Below are 21,114 nucleotides of genomic sequence, written 5' to 3'. Positions count from 1 at the left end.
TTAAATTGGCCTGTTATCTGGTCCTCTCTGTAAACAAGAGCATCTCTATAAATTTGCCTAAATATTTAATGAATATTTTTTATGTGACTTGGTCTGACCTGAGTAAGATTTCTGTTTTAAGAGAAAAATGGGCATTCTGTATCAAAATGAGAAATGAAATAACACAGTGTAGTGCTGGCAGATTATTTAGTGCAGAATATAGGCTTGTGTTTTCATGTATGAGTAGCAGTCACTCCTTATCATGGGGTGGCTGTAGCTCAGGTGGCAGAGCAGGTCAGCCACTAATCAGAAGGTCGGTGGTTCGATCCCAGGCTGCATCCTGGCTGCATGCCAAATATCCTTGGGTAAGATACTAACCCCGTGTTTGCCTACTGGTGGTGGTCAGAGGGCCCGGTGGCGCCTGTGTCCGGCAGCCTCGCCTCTGTCAGTGCGCCCCAGGGCAGCTGTGGCTACAATGTAGCTTGCTATCGCCAGTGTGTGAATGTGTGCGTGAATGGGTGGATGACTGAATGTAGTGTAAAGCGCTTTGGGGTCCTATGGACTAGAAAAGCAGGCCATTTACCATTTATCATGCTATGCAACACAACAGTGACACTAAGTACTCCAGTACCTCTGCTGTATCTGAAGCGGACTTTGGCCTTGATTTCCTCTTTCTGAGGGGGGATGCTTACAGGGCCCTTCCCACCTCTGGTACTGGATAGTGAGGTTCGTGCTCCTTGCCACTCCTTCTCCTCTTCCCCAGAGGAATCGCTATATTGGATCATCTTGCCTTGCTGAGGCTCTGCCTACAAGGGATGAGGAAATATTGCCTATAGCTTTGCATCTACTATCACAGTCAGTGTTGTAGAGCCAATATTAGCTATTTGTCAGTTTATTGATATCACAGTTTATAACAGCCAATAAATGAAGATTAAAAAAGTAAGGAACACATAGGAGAAACATCTTTCAACTATGTTATATTATTTTAGTAAGGACTCATTAATAACTACACATAAGAAATGTTAGGAAAATCTATCTGACAGAAACAATATCTGAATAAAGCATGCAGAATGACCTGCTGTGCAGTCAGCGCCGTCAGCTGTGCTGCAGTTTTTGACTGTTCTGACAGTCTCTTTATCTCTGAGGCATACGCTGCCATCTCCTTCTCCAAACGAAGGTGGCGCTGAAGAAGCAATGCTGTGCTGGAATCGTCCTTCCCATGATCCTCGCTTATCAGCAGTGGCTTCCTGTCACCTAGCCAGGAGTTAGCCTCCTCCACATCTGCAAAATACTGGTCAGAGAAATAAAGGTTACTGTCTTAGAGCATGTCTATAGAGATCAAGAGCAGGTTCCAAAAGACCACACAAGAAAATAAAACATAACATACGTGACAGGATGGTTAGAACCTACACAATAACAGCAGCACACAGGTAAAAATCTGACTGCAAAATAATTAGACTAACTGTAAAAAAACAGTAATACCTCAAAAATGTGTTTGTTGTGAGCAGAGATAGGAGTTTACAGACAAAAAGAAGCTACACTAAACAAAAACAGCTTTTTTTCAATCTTCTCTTCTTCTTCTCTGCCTTTAATGACACATTATTCACTAGTGTTGGGATTTCCGGCTCTTTTTAGAGAACCGGCTCTTTCGGCTCCGAACCGGCTCTTCAGGTTGTTTTGTTGATTTAATTAATTTATTATTAACAATAATATAAAATTATGCACAAAAGGAATTACTAATGTAAAAAAAAGTGGTTTTATTTATATATAAATATAAATATATACAGTGGCCCCTAGAGAAAAAGCACGTACAAACTCCAAAACACATTTCTAGCGTTAACTGAACTTCAAAACAGAGCTACCTAAATATACTTTTATTTATTCACTCCACATAAAATGTAATAAATAAATCATATAAAACAAAAACAACTATTCACATTTCAACTTTAACTATTTAAATTTTCAGCTTTTTCCTTTTACACAAATTTAAAGTGAAACAACACAAAACACTGCAAACCACAACACAATTAAATATAAATAAGAAAAAATATGAAAACAAAAAGAACATGCATATTCTCTGTCATATGGGCCTGCATGAATAAACTTTCTGAATCCTTTATCATCCGCAACTGAAAATAGTTGTGGATGATTACTATACCTTTCTAATGTGACGTTGTTGTCCCTGGCTCTCTTTCTCTCTCTCTCCCTCCCGCTCTGTTCCTGTGCTACTGCGAGTGTAACTACCGCCCCTCCCCCCTCTGCCCAGCGCAAAGCACAAGGCTCGTGTACGGAGTGAAGCGGGAAAAAGTGCGAGAGAGAGGGTGAGAGAAAGGGGAAAAAAACCCACGGCTTGCGATAAGGAGCCGGCTCGCCACTATTATTCACCTGCTTTATGGTAGCGGCAGCCTGCAGTCTGTCGCGGTGTCCCATCACCTCGTCAGTCAGGTGGCTCCACTGCTTCTTGAGAGTCCTGATCCACTTCTGAACAGCTTGCTGATTCTCCTGACTCTGTTTGGAGAGCAGATCCTGACCTCGACCCAGGACACCTTTATACAAAGACTCCTGGGCCTGGACCTCTGCCTCCAGCACCTATCAAATTATGATTTATTTGAAGTGGCATTTAGAGTCAAGATAGATTTAAATTGCCTTTATTCTCAAGGTGGGGTCATGTTCAGCCTAAAAACAGTCAGATTAACCAGATTACATGACTTAAACCAGAATTTAAATGTTATTATTTGTCTGTTTTGTTTAGATGCACTTCTGTTCTTTGCATTGCTGTTTCTTGTTTATGTTATTTTCATTTCATTTAAAACTTGGCAAATATTGTTTCGTGGTCTTGGGCTTTGGACTTTTTTCAGCTTGTGTATTTTTGAATTCTTAAGTCTTAGTTTGATTGGTTATTCCCGATGACTTAATCCTTTGTTTCACTTATTTCGGTTTGTTTGTTTGTTAGAGTCATTGTGTTGGTGTTTTGTTACTTCCTGTTTTATTTTTATAGTCTTTTGTCACTTGTGCTTTGTTTTTATTCCTACTTCGCTTGTCTCAAGATTAGTTTCAATTGTCACATGACGAACATTTACCTCGTACCTCTTGTATTGTCTCTGTCGTCCTTGATGCCAAGTGTCCCTTGATGTTTTGGATTTCCTGCTTTTTGTATTCAGCTTCTGGATTTTGGCTTGGTTTACTCTCTGGGTTATCACCATTAAAACTTGCTTAGAGTTTAGTCACTGTTTCCTGCATCCTGGTTTTAGGTCCATAATCCCTCAACAATCCACACAGCATGCAACCTATTGTAGGTCCAACTCTATATTGTCAGGGCCGTGAGTCGGAGCTCAGGATTTATGTTTTCTTCTTTTTAAGATTATGTTTTACACAATATTCTACATTCTTGTGGTTAATATTATTCATGGTTCTGTGCTTGGCCTCCCCTGTGTCCTTGTTGCTTGTGTAGTCTATCATGTCTCTCGCGCATGTTAAATTTTCTCTCCGTGTTGATTCATCGGGCGACCGTGGCTCTGTAACCGGAAGGTCGCCGGTTCGATCCCTGGGCTCTCTGTCCTGGTCGTTGTGTCCCTGGGCAAGACACTTTACCCTACTTGCCTACTGGTGTTGGGCCGATGGCGTGGTATTGTAAAGCGCTTTGGGTGCCTTGAAAAGCGCTATATAAATCCAATCCATTATTATCTGTCTCCCCTTCATGACCCTCGCTCCCCCCGTTTCCTGTGTTTACATCTTAATGTGTGTCTCTTGTTTCCTGTGTTATTTTGATAGTCCTTTGTCCTGTATTCAGTGTATTTAGTTTTGCTTCCTCCCTGTCTTCTCAGGTTTGATTAGTCCTAGCTGTGTTCCCGCCTGTTTCCATCCCCTTGTTATCCTTCATCTGTATTTAAGTGTTTAGTCTCACTCTGTTCATTGTCGTGTTCTCCATGTAAGCTGTGTTCTGGTGTTAGTTCCATGTTGTCAAGTCTAGTCCAGTTCAGTTGTTAGTTCTAGTTTATCTTTTGTTTGTGTAGTGTTCGTCATGGTGCCTGCCCGGCTGGCCCTGTGTGGCTACATGTGTGTTGCTTTTGTCTCGCTCTCTCTCTCCTCTCTCTCTCCTCTCTCTCTCTACTTGCTGCCTGGGTGGAGTTCATTGTGGGCTCCCGCCCCTGGCCATCACCACCTGCAAGCAATCACCTGTGGCTCCTCACCTTGTTTGCTCTCGCTACTTAAGGCAGTGACTGAGAGCACCTCGCTGCTGGACTATTGAGTAACGCTCGTCAGTGCTACTTTAGCCTCAGCCAGTTTTGAGCTCTCTTCGTGACAGTTTTCCGTGTTAATTCCTGATCTCTGTATACAGATTCTTCGTGCTCGGTTTGGAAGTTTGGACACCGAAGCCTGTTCGTGAGTGCCGCAGTGAGAGTGGCGTGTGTGAGGAAAGGACCTTTCCAAGTGCATTGTTCTGTTCGTGTGGAGCGGAGCAAGAGAGGACACTTTTCCTGATTCTTCCCTGTACCCCTGGGAACCTTGGCCCCCTTCTCCTTCACCTGTGTATAGTGAACCGGGAGTGTGTAAATAAAATTCAGTTTTCTGTGATTTCAGTCTGCGCCGAGTGACAGTGTTCATGTATTTTGGTTTTAGTTTTCACAGCAAATAAAAGCTGCCTCTTTAAGTTAATCTTTTGACTTAGAGTCCTGTCTTGCTTTAGTTTAAGGCATTTAAAAAAAAAACAGAAACATGTATCTGCTTTATAAGCTTTTGTTATTCTTTTTTTAATAAAGAATAACAATGTAACATTTCTAAAGTTTTGACAATCTGTAAAATAATATGAATCCTGTGTTTTTCACAAGAGGCACAAAAAAGTTGACTTTTCATCACATAATTCAGAGTTAACACATTCACAAAGAACACCCTTAAACCACTTGTAACACATGTGCCTGTGTAAAAAAGCAAACAAAACTTCTTCACAGTGTCAAAGTCCAAAGCATGGAACCTTATGGGCTCAAGTGTCCGTATACACAGCTTTCTGGCTCACCTTGTGCTTGTGTTCGGCCACCTGGATGTGGTTGAGGTCTCTTCCAAGTCCAGCCGTCTGCAGCTTTAACCAGCGCTCATAGATCCAGGCCTCCAACTCCTCACAGTCATAGAGGAACTCAAACAACCTCAACTGAGCCTCCAACTGCCTCCTCCTGACACAGCAAAGGAAAGATGTGAGGCAAGATGAGCACAGGTGAGAGATGTAGCAACAGAATATCAGACTAATTAGACTTTCTATTCCACCATTTTGGACATACAAAGAAATGTTACACGTTTAGACCTGTTGCTTGATAAATGATTTTTCCCTCATGCTGTAAATGAGAAAACTAAAGCAAACCTGCTGCTGCTGAGAGACACCAGCGATTTGTACTGAGTGTCAAGAGCTCTCACTCTGCTCTGAATCTGCTGCCCATCCCTTACTTTTGCCTGAGTGAGAGAAAGGAGGTGGGTCAGTCTGACAGAAATCACCCTTACAAATTCCCCAAACAGTGAACTAATAGGACATGAGATGCCAATTATTAGCGTACCTTCAGAGCTCTGCTACTGATTGCAGTGATGGTTTCACCATGAGTTGAGATCTGAGCTTCCAGGAGATCTTGTTTCTGAAGAAGAGACTCCACCTCCGTCAGCTGCTTCCCCAGTTCAGAGGAACTGGCTTGGGACTAAGATGGGATAAGGGAGGGGACAGTCAGTAATATTAAAGTCACCCCACTTCTCTCACAGTACAATCTAAGTAAAACTCCAGTGTCGTCATTATAACTAAATTTCGAATAATAAGCTCACTTGTAGTTCTTTCAGTTCCTGGGAGACAAGCTCAATGTCCCGCAGGATGCTCAGAGTTTCAACTACATTTCCCAAAAGCATCCTCTGTTCTTGGAGCTGCTGCAGCAGGTCCTTCCATCGATGGCTAATGTTCTCCTCCCTTAGAAACAAATATATTATTATGTAGAGTACAAGTTTTTTTTTTTAATTAATGTCACTTCTTGGTTCTTCTCCCTTCAAAAAGAGTGTTACACAAAGTCATTGTTTTCATCCTCCCACCTCCCAATGACCTGCTCCTTGCTGTGGTAGTTTCCTTTCTCGATGGATTTTGCCATGTCTCTGAGGGCCGTGAAGCGTGGCTCCCTGGCCAGTGCATCGGTAGCCAAGGCCTCCAGACGCCGGCCAGCTGCCTGAGCCTCCTCCAGTGTGGACAGACCTCGGATGTCCTGCCTCCGGATCAGACGCAGTGTGTCCTCAAGATAGCCCTCCCTCAGAGCTGCCTGAGAAGACAAAAAGGAAGGATTTTGCAGTCTATTGGGGATTTTTTAAGGAGCCATAAAAACAGGCAGAAAGTTGAATATCAGATCCAGGGTTTTGAATGCTGTTTGTCTGCATAGATTAACCTTTCTGATGCCAAAAAGTGGTTTCCATTTTAAGTTAACATTACACAAACAAATTCACAAAATCCCAGCAACACGTTTGTCCCCATTTCCCAGCTTTAAGTAAAGGGTATTCCATTCTGAACAGATTCCAAACTGATATACCTATTTTAATAAAGAAAAAGGTTTAAAATTAAATCAAAATTATACTTTTTTGTTGTGTTGTGTGTATCTACTTTTCTGTGGGGTTGTTAATAACAAATAACAAGATCTTGCATATATGTCCAGTGGAACAAGAGTGGTCAAAAGGTCGCATCCATTTTAAGGTTAACATTACCAAAACTCACTGAAATTTGTTTCTACGCACAACACAGTGATTTGTAATCACAAAGTTGTTTTTATAATTTACTCAGGAATATGTCAGGCAACTCCATAACATAACGATCAAAACTGGGAGACTTGTAACAAAGACATTCATATGAGTAGAGTGGCGTTACCTTCCTGGCAAACTTCTGTGCAAGTTGCTCCAGGCTTTCCAGGCGTAGCAGCGTTTCCTGTAGGGCTCGCTCTCGTTCATGTTCCGCCCTCTCCAGCATAGCCCAGCTCTTCTCGATGTCATTCAGAGTTTTACCTTTACAAATACACAACAGCATGAGCGATCTTTGTCATAGCAGCCCTTATATTATAATTGACTGTTAGTGTTCTGTACCTTCGGGAGGATTATAAGCCCATTGGTTGTTGGCTGCCAGTTGAGTCCTCAGACTGAACAAGTGGGCCTCAATTGCCCCACGCTCCTGGAAAAACAAGACTTAACTTTAAGGAGATGAACAAAGGAGGACGCTGAATTTAAAATGTGAGGGTCATCTGACCTGGTATTTGGGAGGTTTCTCCACAGTTCTGTAGGTCTTAAAAGCGCTCATCAGTTTCTGCATCTCCCTCAAAGAGTTTGGGAATCTTCTGTCATTCAGCTGCACCATCTTCAGTCAAAAAATAATCACCAAATTTAATTCATTAATTGTTTTGTTTTTTTGTCTTATATTCCTGTGTTTTTTCTGGGATTGACCTGTTACCTTAGTTTTGATCCAGCGAAGCAGATCTGAGACCATTCTTTCATACTGGATCTTCATGCCATCCAGCTCCATGAGCATCCCAACAATCTGTGGAGAAAAGAATGAAGTCCTACTTTTGTGTTCTGGATGTTTTGGTTTGATATGTTAAAATGGAATCTGGACTGGCAAATCAAAGACAAAAATATTGTTCGTAACCAAAGAATTAGCAACCAAGAAAAGTTGCTCATTTAAATTAATCCTTAAATTACCTATCTTGCCTTCTTAATGATTTCATTGTTAATAGGCTATCCCCATTGTTGCTGGTTGACTCTAATTCTGCAAACTGTAATTCTGCATCCTGCACCTGCCCCTCTTGATGTCCCCTCAACCCCACTGGGGTAAAAAAGTGTCCATCTGAAACTGCTCAATCTTATTGCAAAAGGCTGCTGTCAGTCACTTCCTGGCATTCTGAAAATGCTGGTCACTGCACCTGAGCACTATCACTATCACAAGCTATATGAGCCAATGTTGATTTTAAAATGCATGGCTGTTATATTACATCACATGATTGGCTTGCTTAATTTTTGATTTATAGTTGCCTACCTATCAATGCAAAAATACTAATAAATATAAAAGTGGCTTCTAACATAATTTTCAAAGCTGTAGTTATCACTTCCATTGTGTACGCGACTTAAGATGAGAAATTAAACATATTAGTTTCACCTCCCATTAACTAATGTGGTTGTTATTTAAGAATGAGAAGCAATACAGCAGCATCAGTGTTCAGTCACAGCACTTTCACTCCTGCAACCATAACCCTCAGTCCAAATAAACAAAATGCAAACCTTAAAAAAACATCTGACAACACTCAGCCCCAAAACAGTTTAACTTGGTTATTATCATGTACAGCAGAAGGAACATGTGTGAAGCAGATAAAGGCTTGTAGCTTCGGTGTGTTAAAGGTGTGAGGTTCTCTGAATGAGTTCCTGCTGCTGCCTCCAGCAGCATCTCATTGTATGTGATCTGATGTGATTCTTAACATCCACAGCCCCTCTTTTATGAAAGGTTCTCCTTTGAGCTACTAATACCTTCTTATCTACCAAAATAAAAATCCCACCAGCTGTGTTTTGTGTTTTGTGTGAGCAGCAGCTTGTCATTGTAGCAGTAATCTATACTATTTAGAGCAGGTTACAATACCACATGGGGCAGAGCAGTCCACACTATAAACGGTATGACAGACATTATGTCAAGCAACACATTATTTAAAGAAAAAAATGACCCACAATCTGAGTTTAGGGACAAATAAACCTGCCTTATAGATTAGATTTTCCATTGTAACCAGCCTCGGTTTTTGCTAATCAACATCAAGTTACAAGAGCCGACTGAGTCTGAAAAGATGGACTGACAGACTGATACAGACTCTTTCTCTGCCCCATTGCTTCTCTTTTTTATTTTTACTGCACGTTTAGTTAAACAGAAACAATTCTGCCTTATATTAGAAATATGTCACCTTTAATATCTATAACATGTGCATGTCTGTATGTGTCGTATATATTTATATGCACTCATCTATACACAAATTTAGAATCACTTGGGCTTCAATTAATATTATGTATTATGCTATTATGGTCATATTATTTATTATCTGACTGATCTTTTTTTCTGTTGTATGCAATGCTGCTGTGTTTATGTTTGTGCTGAATCCAACCCTGGCAAGTCTCTTCTGGATGGTCTGCCCCTGCTTCATCCTGGAAAAGTAGTGGTAGTACAGAGACACGTAGGTCATGATGGACTTTTCATCAGGATGAGCAACCATGATGTCATCCACCTCCAGAAGCTGCATGATACTGAACTCCCGCTCTGCCAGAGTGAACGCATGCTCCAGATTACGCTGGGGGTTATCACCATGGAAACGGTGGTAGTCAAAAAGGTCAGGTCTGGGATGGACAGACACATGTATGTTTACTCTGTGAGAAGCGATTTGAGTTTCCATTTGAGTTTTTGACTTTTGAGGATATTTTAGGAAATATTTTATGAGGGACCTCACAAATACAACAAAAATGCGTGTGCACAAGTATGCTACCGGTGGGCGTGGATAAGAGCATTGAAGGCAAGTCCATCCCTCCAGCTGGAGGAAAAGTCCTGCACGTCAACACCATTGTAGCCTGATGTTTTCCTCTGACACCAGATCAGCAGAGCCTCCTTGGCTGAGCGATGAGCTACGCTGTTCCCCTGAGAAGGAGGAGGAGGGAAGGGGGTGAGATGAAATGAGAACAAGGCAAAAATGGAAAAAATTTAAAAGACAAGAAGATGGAAAGACAAAAGTAAAAATGTGGAGGAGCAAGGGAAAGGAAAGGGAAAAGGAAAATACCCCAAAAAAGAGGGAAAATGTTAAATATGTTAAATTCATAAATAAATTGTTTAAATTAAAGGAGATAACTAATTCTGCTGTAGTTTTAATTCGATACCTCTTCCAGGTTAATATGTCCAATCTGAAACCTGAGGATGATGATCCACAGCAGCCCCAGGATCAGTGTACGATCCCCATCCACCACATTTTCTGGACCAATTAAATCCACCCGAATCTAACAGTAGAGCATAGAGCAGTGTGAAGCTGTCGTTCGTGAGACTGCTATGAAGTTCAACATTTTACAGCTGCCAGTAAGAACTGAAAGTCATTACCTTGATATTTAGGATAATCTGATTGGCTTTTTAGAACTAACATTTAATCAAGATTAAAATATACTGAGAAAAGACCGTTCTCCTCATGAGGAATAATACTATAACCATATACACTTGTACACTGAGGTTTGTGTGTATAAGATTAATTTTGTATATTTGTAAATTTGGTGGATCACTTTCAGGACACCAAAAAGCAAAAAGTAGGTTACTTTGGTTTTGAGGAAATTGATGGCAATGCTGTTGTTCTCCAGAAAGTGGACTCTCATCTTGCCTCGGCTCCGCGATGGCAACTTCTCGTTGGCGATGAACTCCAGCAGACGGATCAGAACTTCTCCGGTTTTAAGTTCAGTATAGACGTCAGTCAGCTCCAATTTCTCCTGCAGGAGATCCGGACAGTTTCAGTTACAAGCCAAACCTGACATAGAAGCTCCCCGTTACTGTACCAGATTTTTGATGTTCACGTTGTTCAAGCTTGCAAATCAGAAATATTACTAAACCTTGCAGTTATTTGGTAACCTTAGTCTAAGTGTGTGGGTGCCATTCTTTTATCTACTTGCTAGACCAAACAAACGCCTACAGGTGGTGTGATTTATTCTCAAATGGTTTGAGAATTCAGTTTAAGATCAGTTACTTTTCAATCCTTCCTCTCCACTTAAACATTTAAGTATTTGATGATACTGCATTTCCTGTGTATGTTGTAACCTCTAATTTAGATTTCTTTCTCTATCCATTACCAACTCCTGGAATTCCCTCTACACTATTATGTGTCTTCTGTGTAGCTGCTGTGAATCAACTTGTACCGTAATTCTGTCTTTGGATATATTTTTTTTGTAACATTGTAACAAGTTTGGAACAAAATCAGTGAAGCAAGTCCTTCACTAAAGTAAAAGTACTAATACCACAATGCACTTTCTACTGCGTAACAGAGGTAAGGAAATGTACTCAAATGATCAAAAAGTGTGTATTAAAGAATAAGAATTGTGTATTAAACTGCTATATACAGTATCATATGTTATCACCCTGCAGTATTTTTGAATATTTTGCACATTACTGCAGTGATTAACTTTTTTTAAATAAAAAAATCTTTAAGTCAAAATGTTGGGACTGCAGAATGTTTGTTTTTTTATGTTTTTAATATCTTTAATAGATATGAAATGATTTTTGGCTCTACTATTAATAATCATGACAGTAATTTAAGGGCCTATATTTTAGAAAACGTTAATCGTGTGAAGGTAAAATTTTGCATGGCTTCAAACGTTATCATTTCATTTTAAAAAGTGCTGACTGTGAGTATAACTTTATCACTGTGATGTATATGGACTGGCCCGCCTATCTGTCTTTGGATTCTGTCCATAAATAAATTGCTTTTACTTACCACTAAATAGCAGCCATCTCTGTCTGTGTTTTCCTCTTTTTTGGTTTAAGGACTGAACCTGCTAACCAACCTAGCATTTGTTAGTTTCCAACTTCACACTTTGCTCTAAGATGACAGCTAGTTGGCCAACATAGAGGCCTCAAAAATATTTGATAACCTTGCAGTGGGTAAGAAGAAAGTGTAAGCATGTAAGGATAAAATGCACAAATGCTGTTGAGATTGTAAAGTCAAATCTAATATAGTAATAAAGTGTAGTTAGTGTGTGAACACACACAAAATAATAATCAAAGGTCCTTAGCTTTTATGACCCTTCTTATGAAGAGGCTAATTGTAATAAAAAAAGAAATCTCCAGCACCTGGATTAAAGACACTTTAATTCCTTCCTTAATTCCTTATTTGCTTAAGTTGAAAAAGATAAGACTCTTTCTCAGGTGCAACCATAATCTTGCCCCTCCTAATCTCTGTGATTTGTTTCATATCACCACTGTTTCCCGCTCTCTCAGATCTTTATCTGGCGCTCATCTTGTTGTTCTTCCTGCTCGTCTTATCACTATGGGGAGCAGAGCTTTCAGCCGCTCTGCTCCTCGGCTCTGGAATTCCCTTCCTTCGGTCTTAAGAAATATAGATTCCCTTCCCTTATTTAAGTCACAGATCAAAACCTGCTTGTTTTAACTGGCTTACTCCCTTTAATACAGATCTTATTTATGGTCAAATCTTGTTTATTTGTTTGTTTGGGGGTTTTTGTTTTTTTGTATCTTAATTTATTTTAATGTATTTTAATCTACTGTTTTATTAAGATCTTTAAGGTGACCTTGGGTTTTAGAAAGGTGCCCTCAAATAAAATGAAATATTATTATGATGATGATGATGATGATGATGATGATTATTATTATTATTATGACTATCTCCAGGACTCTTCTCATACGTTCTGGAATGTCTGGGAACTCGTATTTGACTTTGATGAGAAAACTAATTTCCCATTAATCTCTGCTTGACAGTTTTAACAGTTGAGGTTGCTGCTGTTTGTTTTTCAATTACATTTTTAACTGGCTGAATGTATTAGTTTCTTGATACTCCTGTCTCATAGCATTTACTCTTTTGTTTTTGTTGTTGTTTGTTATTTGTTTGTTTGTTTGCTTTGTTACTATTGGTTCAGCAATGACTTATACAAGATAGAATATGAAATTGATTTCCACTTTTTGAAATGATTTCAAAAAGCCTTTTGATTCATCGTATTGTATCAAATGGTAAATGGCCTGTATTTATATAGCGCTTTACTAGTCCCTAAGGACCCCAAAGTGCTTTACATATCCAGTCATCCACCCATTCACACACAGGTGATGGTAAGCTACACTGTAGCCACAGCCACCCTGGGGCGCACTGACAGAGGCGAGGCTGCCGGACACTGGCGCCACCGGGCCCTCTGACCACCACCAGTAGGCAACGGGTGAAGTGTCTTGCCCAAGGACACAACGACCGAGACTGTCCAAGCCGGGGCTCGAACTGGCAACCTTCCGATTATAAGGCGAACTCTCAACTCTTGAGCCACGATCGTATCATTTAATGTTGGCTTGAAAATTTGGTTGTTTACATTGAAAAGAACTAAGAGATAATATTTACTGCACCCATCGCTTTGTAACTGTCACATCCTCATAATACAAACATCCTGATTATGTCTCGTACAGTTACGACTATGTGTAACAACCTTTAGTCAAATGTGCTGGAACATGTATGCAAGTTAAATAAATTAATTTACAGTGGGGCAAAAAAGTATTTAGTCAGCCACCGATTGTGGAAGTTCCCCCACTTAAAATGATGACAGAGGTCAGTAATTTGCACCAGAGGTACACTTCAACTGTGAGAGACAGAATGTGAAAAAAAAATCCATGAATTCACATGGTAGGATCTGTAAAGAATTTATTCGTAAATTAGGGTGTAAAATAAGTATTTGGTCACCTCAAACAAGGAAAATCTCTGGCTCTCACAGACCTGTAACGTCTTCTGTAAGAAGCTTTTCTGTCCCCCACTCATTACCTGTATGAATGGCACCTGTTTGAACTCATCATCTGTATAAAAGACACCTGTCCACAGCCTCAAACAGTCAGACTCCAAACTCCGCCATGGCCAAGACCAAAGAGCTTTCTAAGGACACCAGGAAAAGTATTGTAGACCTGCACCAGACTGGGAAGAGTGAATCTACAATAGGCAAGCAGCTTGGTGTGAAAAAATCAACTGTGGGAGCAATCATCAGAAAATGGAAGACATACAAGACCACTGATAATCTCCCTCGATCTGGGGCTCCACGCAAGATCTCATCCCGTGGGGTCAAAATGATCATGAGAACGGTGAGCAAAGATCCCAGAACCACACGGGGGGACCTGGTGAATGACCTGCAGAGAGCTGGGACCAAAGTAACAAAGGTCACCATCAGTAACACACTACAACGGCAGGGAATCAAATCCCACAGTGCCAGACGTGTTCCTCTGCTGAAGCCAGTGCATGTCCAGGCCCGTCTGAAGTTTGCCAGAGAGCACATGGATGATACAGCAGAGGATTGGGAGAATGTCATGTGGTCAGATGAAACCAAAGTAGAACTTTTTGGTATAAACTCAACTCGTCGTGTTTGGAGGAAGAAGAATACTGAGTTGCATCCCAAGAACACCATACCTACTGTGAAGCATGGGGGTGGAAACATCATGCTATGGGGCTGTTTTTCTGCCAAGGGGACAGGACGACTGATCCGTGTTAAGGACAGAATGAATGGGGCCATGTATCGTGAGATTTTGAGCCAAAACCTCCTTCCATCAGTGAGAACTTTGAAGATGAAACGAGGCTGGGTCTTCCAACATGACAATGATCCAAAACACACTGCCCGGGCAACAAAGGAGTGGCTCCGTAAGAAGCATTTGAAAGTCCTGGAGTGGCCTAGCCAGTCTCCAGACCTCAACCCCATAGAAAATCTGTGGCGGGAGTTGAAAGTCCGTGTTGCTCGGCGACAGCCCCAAAACATCACTGCTCTCGAGAAGATCTGCATGGAGGAATGGGCCAAAATACCAGCTACTGTGTGTGCAAACCTGGTAAAGACCTATAGTAAACGTTTGACCTCTGTTATTGCCAACAAAGATTATGTTACAAAGTACTGAGTTGTATTTTTGTTATTGACCAAATACTTATTTTCCACCCTGATTTACGAATAAATTCTTTACAAATCCTACCATGTGGATTCATGGATTTTTTTTTTCACATTCTGTCTCTCACAGTTGAAGTGTACCTCTGGTGCAAATTACTGACCTCTGTCATCATTTTAGGTGGGGGAACTTGCACAATCGGTGGCTGACTAAATACTTTTTTGCCCCACTGTAACTTACATATGCAATGCATAATTATTTCTTAGAATTATTTCTTCTTCCCATCTCACCCCATTCTTGTGGAAGACACTGTTCATCCACTTGGTGAACGTTTTCTTTTGAACTCCCATCCGCTGCTCCTGCAGCTGTCGGACTCTCCCAGCCCCATCCTCCTCTGTCGCCATCCTGATGGGCTGAACATGAAAAACATTAAAAGTCACAAACACACGCAGTTTTCAGATCTTGACCTTTTCTTGCTTTAACTTTATACAGCTTTAAACAAGTAAAAAACACATTTTCATGAGAGATCTAGTTTGGACAACAGCAACACATCAGAGAGCGTAATATCAGACAGACACATCCGTGGCACACAGGAGTGTCAGTTAATGCTTTTAACATTTCAGTCTGCAGGTTAAAGGCAAAAAAAATGCAAACTGAAAGACTTTAGTTGTTACTGTTGAAAGTGTCATAGTTCTGTTTATGCATCCTTGTGTTCTTGTGCCTCTTGGTTATTAGAGCCTCTGTCGCACTACACTGGTTCTTTGACACATTGCGATTGACTTGTCGAAGTCACTGATTTTTAAGCAATGCTTAAAATAAGCATAACATGCATGATAGTCAAATAACAGAGACGGACACAAAGTGATTGCATGGCCTAAGTTAAAAAGAGCCTTAGAGCAAGAGGAGAAACAGAATAGGGGCAATAAACCAGACTGAAATAAAGCAGAATGATCCTTTAAGTATTTAAGCCTCACTCATCATTTGCCCTTTGGTAGGATTAATCAGCTGACTAGGCAAATTAAACTGAGTTGTCAGTTCACTTGCTTGAGTCAACGGTTAAATTGGACACATTTTATTTTCTTCCATGCTGACAACAGCAGTTACACCTAAATGTAATGTAGCTGTAAAAATTCCTAAGCTTTAATAACCTAACTCACTGACTCATTGCTTTGTGCCATTAATGTGTGTGTATGCACACTTTTTTTTTTTTATAACTGTCAAACCTAAGTTGATCTTTGATTTTGTGGAGTGATGCCAAGACATTCAGGCACAGATAGAAAGGTAGATAACCTCATGTGTTGTCTTATTATCCTTCACTTATTCTCTTGTTTAAAAATTTTACAAATATTGCAAAACACAATTTATTGCAATGCATCATCTTGAAAGTGAAATCTTAATTTTGCTAAATGTATAGCAACCAGATGGATGTACTAAAAAGTTTAAACAGGATATTTAAACTTTGTTCCAAGCTAAGCTAACCTCAGTCTAAAGATAAAGATCAGTCTAAAATCCATACTGCTGTCAAAATCTCCTTCTTTATCTCTGCTTTCCAATTTAGCAATACACTGTAAAATGACCAATTCAAATATGGCCCACAAAGCCTAAAAATGTCTACATAAACAGGAAACACTTTTGTGCAGCAATGTGGTCACTTTTAAGTATCCTGGTGCTAAGATAACCTGCAGAAGAACTTAGAAAGAACCAAACTACAGGAACAGGAAGAGAAGCTATATACAGCACGCAAGCACACAGACAGAGGAAACATGCTCTTACCTTTCAGTCCTGTGCAGCCCAAAGCTCTTTATGATTTATTTTGTTTTCAACTTTGGAATCTCAGGGGAAAAGACATCCGTTTCAGAAGAAATAATGCCCTTCTGATCCAGTGAAGAGTGACACCCTGTTGATCTGATTTTATTGTCTGCACCAAATGTTGCCATAAAAGAGGTGTGTGAATTCCTGTGATGTGTGTGTACAAGTATTGCCCATGTTGTGGGGACATAAATGTGTTTACACAGCTAATTTGCAGAGATTCAAAGTAAATTAATAAAATTTAGGGTGAATACTTGATTTAAGGTTAGGCAAGAGGTTATTGGTGTGGCTATGGTAATTCTACAAGAACTGAATAAAAGCCAATATCATGTCTCGTCTTTTTTGAAGAGGTTGAAGTGTGTGTGTGTGTGTGTGTGTGTGTGTGTGTGTGTGTGTGTGTGTGTGTGTGTGTGTGTGTGTGTGAACTTTGGAACCATTGGATTTACGGCTTGAGCAGATCCACTCACCTGACAGCAAAAGAGTCAAAGTTCAACGTGACAGTAACTCAAAACACAAACGCACAGACACGCTTCGAATGCATTATCTTTCTTTCTAAATCTTTCCAGCATATATTCATGTATAAAAGCTACAATGTAAATAAATGATGCACCCAAATGCAAGTGTCCTGAAGAAGAACCAGGATTAAGATCCAGTTTAACAAAATGCACACTGAGTCCTAATCTGAAACCTTTTGGTATAAAAAAAAAAAAACCTGGAGAGGAAAAGATAAGAGAGGAGACAGTTCAATATCCAGTAAAAGTAAACTGTACAGTGTGTGTTTCCTGGATTATAATTAATAATGCATAACCGTCCCTCATCCTGCCAAAACCACCTGACTGCAGCTCTGCAAGGAAACATTATGTAATAATTACCATTTTTCACTGGAGAGGGTTTGAATGTCTTCCTAAAGGTCCTTTCCAGTAGCAAGACCAATTAATTTAAGCATAGGGTGTGTCTTTAAATACAGCCTCAAAGTTTCAAACAGTTTCATAACTGCACATTCCCACTAGGAAAGCAGTGACTGTGGTCTCTCCTATGTTATTCATAAGGTAGCTTATGGGAATTCCTCTGTCCCTATGAGAAAGCACAGTCCTATTTAGTACTTCTGCTGCAGCATTCTGCATTAACTGAAGACTTTTCAGCATCATTCTGAGACAGGATGTTTCTATCATTTTAGTTTTATTTGTGCAAACGCAAGAAAGTAGTCCTAGACATATTTGTTTAATGTGTGTATTGAAAGACATATACTGGTCAAAAATGAATTACAGTGTTACAAGGTAATGTGCAATGAACTATGTCTGAATTTAGAAGTGAGAAATTAGAGGTCATCCAGGCTTTCAAGTCTTTCAAATATGTCTGCAGTTTAACAGTTGATTTGAAGAAAGCATAGGAATGACAGTGTTTTCTATCTATTCCTATATGTAAAACGAATTGGTCCCAGCACAGAACCCTGTTGAACCCTGTTGAACTCTGTGAACTTTTATGTGTGAAACCTTTTCTATTTATATGCACTAATTGAAATCAATCAGATAGATATACCAAATGTGTGCTCTAATCTCTGTACTGTTTTAGTCAACAGTATTATATGCTGCACTAACATTTAGCAGGATGAGCACAAAGGGACGTCCACTGCATAAGAATCTGCCCTAGTCCTTTTTCTGTGCTATAGTGCACTCTAAATCCTAAGCAAACAGTACAGCACTTGGTATTCCCAGGTAGTCCTCCATCCCAGTATTAACCAGACTTGACTCGACTTACCTTCTGACAGCTGGTGTGCTAAGGGTGGTATGGGCATAAGCTTGATTCCTTTCTCTTAGAAGACTTGTGGTTTTTTCAAGATGCAACTTTGGAAACCTTAACCTTAGTGCCATATTCTGTTTAGCAAGAAGAGGTTTTCCTCTGGCAACTATTCCAAGCAGGCCATACTTGTTCAGTCTTATAATTACACTGTTATGACCTTTAACATTTAAGATGCTAAATGAGTCCTAAATCTTTCACTGTAGAAGAATGAACTTCAAATTATTTGGAAGAGGACATTCCCAGACTGTTGGACAGGAACAATTGCTTCCCTAAGATCACTGCTAATGTCTTTTCTCTTGGGCATTATATAGTAGAGATGGACCGATCCGATATTACGTATCGGTATCGGTCCGATACTGACCTAAATTACTGGATCAGATATCGGAGAAAAATAAAAAATGTAATCCGATCCATTAAATATCACGAAAGCACCTCACAAAACTTGCAACACGCTGTAACTCACCTCAGAACGTTAGCACGTCGGAGCAGTATGCATCACGTGATAGAGCACCGCGGTAAAGTGAGCCGTCATTTGTGAGCCGCGGTCAAGCCAGCCGCCTCTTATCCGCCGCATAAATTTCCTTGCGCTTTTACACCAGTCTTTACGGTAGCGCCTTTTCGCTAGCAGAGTGAAGCTGACCCCCCACCCACTTGAAACGTAAAGGCAAATAGGCGGAGCGGTTAGTGCTACGTTTGTGCAGATTTGTTCAGGTAAAATTAGCGTTTGTGCTGCTACGGTTTCCGAGATATTAAACTTTATTTTATAGGTCATTCAAAGGTCACCATCCCCCCAGACTGCTCCAAAACGGGCCAAAATGGTCTACTTTTTTAGTGCTACGTTTGTGCTGATTTGTGCAGGTAAAATTAGCGTTTGTGCTGCTACAGTATCTGAGATATTAAAAGTTATATTTTTTGCTGATGACATCACCATCCCCCCAGACTGCTCCAAAACAAACCAAAATGGTCTACTTTTTTAGTGCTACGTTTGTGCAGATTTGTTCAGGTAAAATTAGCGTTTGTGCTGCTACGGTTTCCGAGATATTAAACTTTATTTTATAGGTCATTCAAAGGTCACCATCCCCCCAGACTGCTCCAAAACGGGCCAAAATGGTCTACTTTTTTAGTGCTACGTTTGTGCTGGTTTGTGCAGGTAAAATTAGCGTTTGTGCTGCTTCTGTTTTAAAGATATTAATGAAAATGTAAAGGTCAACCAGCCCCCCCACATTACCCAAATCCAACAAAAGTGGTATCAAACGTTTGTGCTACGTTTGTGCTGGTTTGTGCTGCAAAGATTTTCGTTTGTGCTGCTATCATTTTAAAGATATTAATAACAATTTCTAGAGGTCATCAGAGGTCAACCAGCCCCCCCACATTAATTAAATCAAACAAAATGGGTGTCAATCAACTGTGCTACGTTTGTGCTGGTTTGTGCTGCTAAAATTTTCGTTTGTGCTGCTTCTGTTTTAAAGATATTAATGAAAATGTAAAGGTCAAAAGGTCAACCAGCCCCCCCACATTACCCAAATCCAACAAAAGTGGTATCAAACGTTTGTGCTACGTTTGTGCTGGTTTGTGCTGCAGAAATTTTTGTTTGTGCCGTTATTATTTTAAAGATATTAACAAAAATTTCTAGAGGTCAACCAGCCCCCCCATATTAATGGAATCAAACAAAATGGATGTCAAACGTTTGTGCTGGTTTGTGCTGCAAAAATGTTTGTTTGTGCTGCTAACATTTTAAAATGTTTAATAAAATAACGTCTTGATGCGTGCTTAATCATCCAGGTAAGTAAATCCCAAAAGGTTGATTCTGTTCATCTGGACATTTTCAGTTGGAGAAACGTTTCGTCACTCATCCAAGTGACTTCTTCAGTCTCAGCTGACTGTAGGTTTCCCCAACCATATAAACAGTACATTTGCATAGTGAAGGAAACTAGCGCCACTGAATGAACAATGTGCCGGGGGGTTAATTCCATGATTGTTAGTATGCAAATTCTTATGACCATTGATCAATGACAACTAATCAAAGCCTATTGATCAATGGCCATGAGTACCATTCACAGAAAGTGGGGAATGGCTACAATCACAGCATTGTAGGATGGCGAAAGATGTACCCTTGGGCCCCCCTTCTCGATCCAGAGATGGTCAGCATCCTGACAGCCCGATGGACGAAGCTGTCTCTCAGTCTGCTGGTTCTGGCCCGGAGGCTCTTCAGTATCCTTCCTGATGGCAGCAAACTGAAGACGCTGTTGAAGGGATGAGTGGAGTCACCTGTAATGGAGAGGACCTTCCAGATGAGGCAGGTGCAGTAGATCTCCTGGGGAGGGAGGCAAGAGAGGTCCCCACAATGCTCTCGGCTGCTCTCACTACCCGTTGTCATTTTTTCCTGCAGAACCCAATGCAGGAGTCATACCACACAGTGATGCAGCTGGTGAGGATACTCTCAACTGTGCCTCTGTAAAAGGTGCTCATAATGGGGGTTGAATCTCTTGTGCTTCTCAGTTTGCAGAGGAAGTAGAGTCACTGTTGGTCTTCTCCACATTCAGGGACAGGTTGTTGTTGCTGTACCACTCTGGCAGATGGTTAACTTCACCCCTGTAGTAGATCTCGTCGTGGGTCAGCAGAGTGAAGAGAAGGGAGCTCAACACACATCCTTGGGGAGCCCCCGTATTCCGTGTTCTTGGGCTGGAGGTGTTGCTGTTGACCCGTACTGTCTGCTGTCTTCCTGTCAAGAAATCTAGCAGCCCGTTATACAGCAAGGTGCTGATCCCCAGCAGATCCAGTTTGTGAATGAGTTGCTGGGGAATGATGGTGTTGAATGCTGAACTGAAGTCTATGAACAGCACTCTGACATATGAGTCTCTAGTGTTCAGATGTGTGAGGGCTGAGTGAGGGGCAGTTGAAATTCCATCATCGGT

The 21,114-nt window shown here is 40.6% G+C and overlaps 1 protein-coding gene across 1 annotated transcript in view; it reads right to left on the bottom strand.

Annotated features, from left to right (window-relative positions):
* The window catches only part of sptbn5 (spectrin, beta, non-erythrocytic 5), a 68,119-nt gene extending 51,634 nt beyond the window's left edge, over window positions 1–16,485 (bottom strand). The window contains exons 1-18 of the mRNA XM_004554656.3: window positions 16,364–16,485; window positions 14,881–15,003; window positions 10,297–10,464; window positions 9,874–9,990; window positions 9,489–9,637; window positions 9,114–9,342; window positions 7,427–7,513; window positions 7,226–7,333; window positions 7,066–7,150; window positions 6,854–6,987; window positions 6,037–6,257; window positions 5,779–5,917; window positions 5,523–5,657; window positions 5,333–5,421; window positions 4,994–5,147; window positions 2,365–2,568; window positions 1,055–1,270; window positions 611–785 (exon numbers count right to left, since the gene is read on the bottom strand). Of these exons, the coding sequence (XP_004554713.3) occupies window positions 611–785; window positions 1,055–1,270; window positions 2,365–2,568; window positions 4,994–5,147; window positions 5,333–5,421; window positions 5,523–5,657; window positions 5,779–5,917; window positions 6,037–6,257; window positions 6,854–6,987; window positions 7,066–7,150; window positions 7,226–7,333; window positions 7,427–7,513; window positions 9,114–9,342; window positions 9,489–9,637; window positions 9,874–9,990; window positions 10,297–10,464; window positions 14,881–14,994 (2,524 nt within the window). The 5' untranslated portion in view covers window positions 14,995–15,003; window positions 16,364–16,485. The remainder of the gene's footprint in view (window positions 1–610; window positions 786–1,054; window positions 1,271–2,364; window positions 2,569–4,993; window positions 5,148–5,332; window positions 5,422–5,522; window positions 5,658–5,778; window positions 5,918–6,036; window positions 6,258–6,853; window positions 6,988–7,065; window positions 7,151–7,225; window positions 7,334–7,426; window positions 7,514–9,113; window positions 9,343–9,488; window positions 9,638–9,873; window positions 9,991–10,296; window positions 10,465–14,880; window positions 15,004–16,363) is intronic.
* Between the last annotated feature and the right edge of the window lie 4,629 nt (window positions 16,486–21,114).

This window comes from Maylandia zebra, linkage group LG19, assembly GCF_041146795.1.
Source record: "Maylandia zebra isolate NMK-2024a linkage group LG19, Mzebra_GT3a, whole genome shotgun sequence".
Classification (NCBI taxonomy): Eukaryota; Metazoa; Chordata; class Actinopteri; order Cichliformes; family Cichlidae; genus Maylandia; species Maylandia zebra.
The sequence above is the reverse complement of the archived record's forward strand: the minus strand, read 5'-3'. Positions and strand labels throughout refer to the sequence as shown.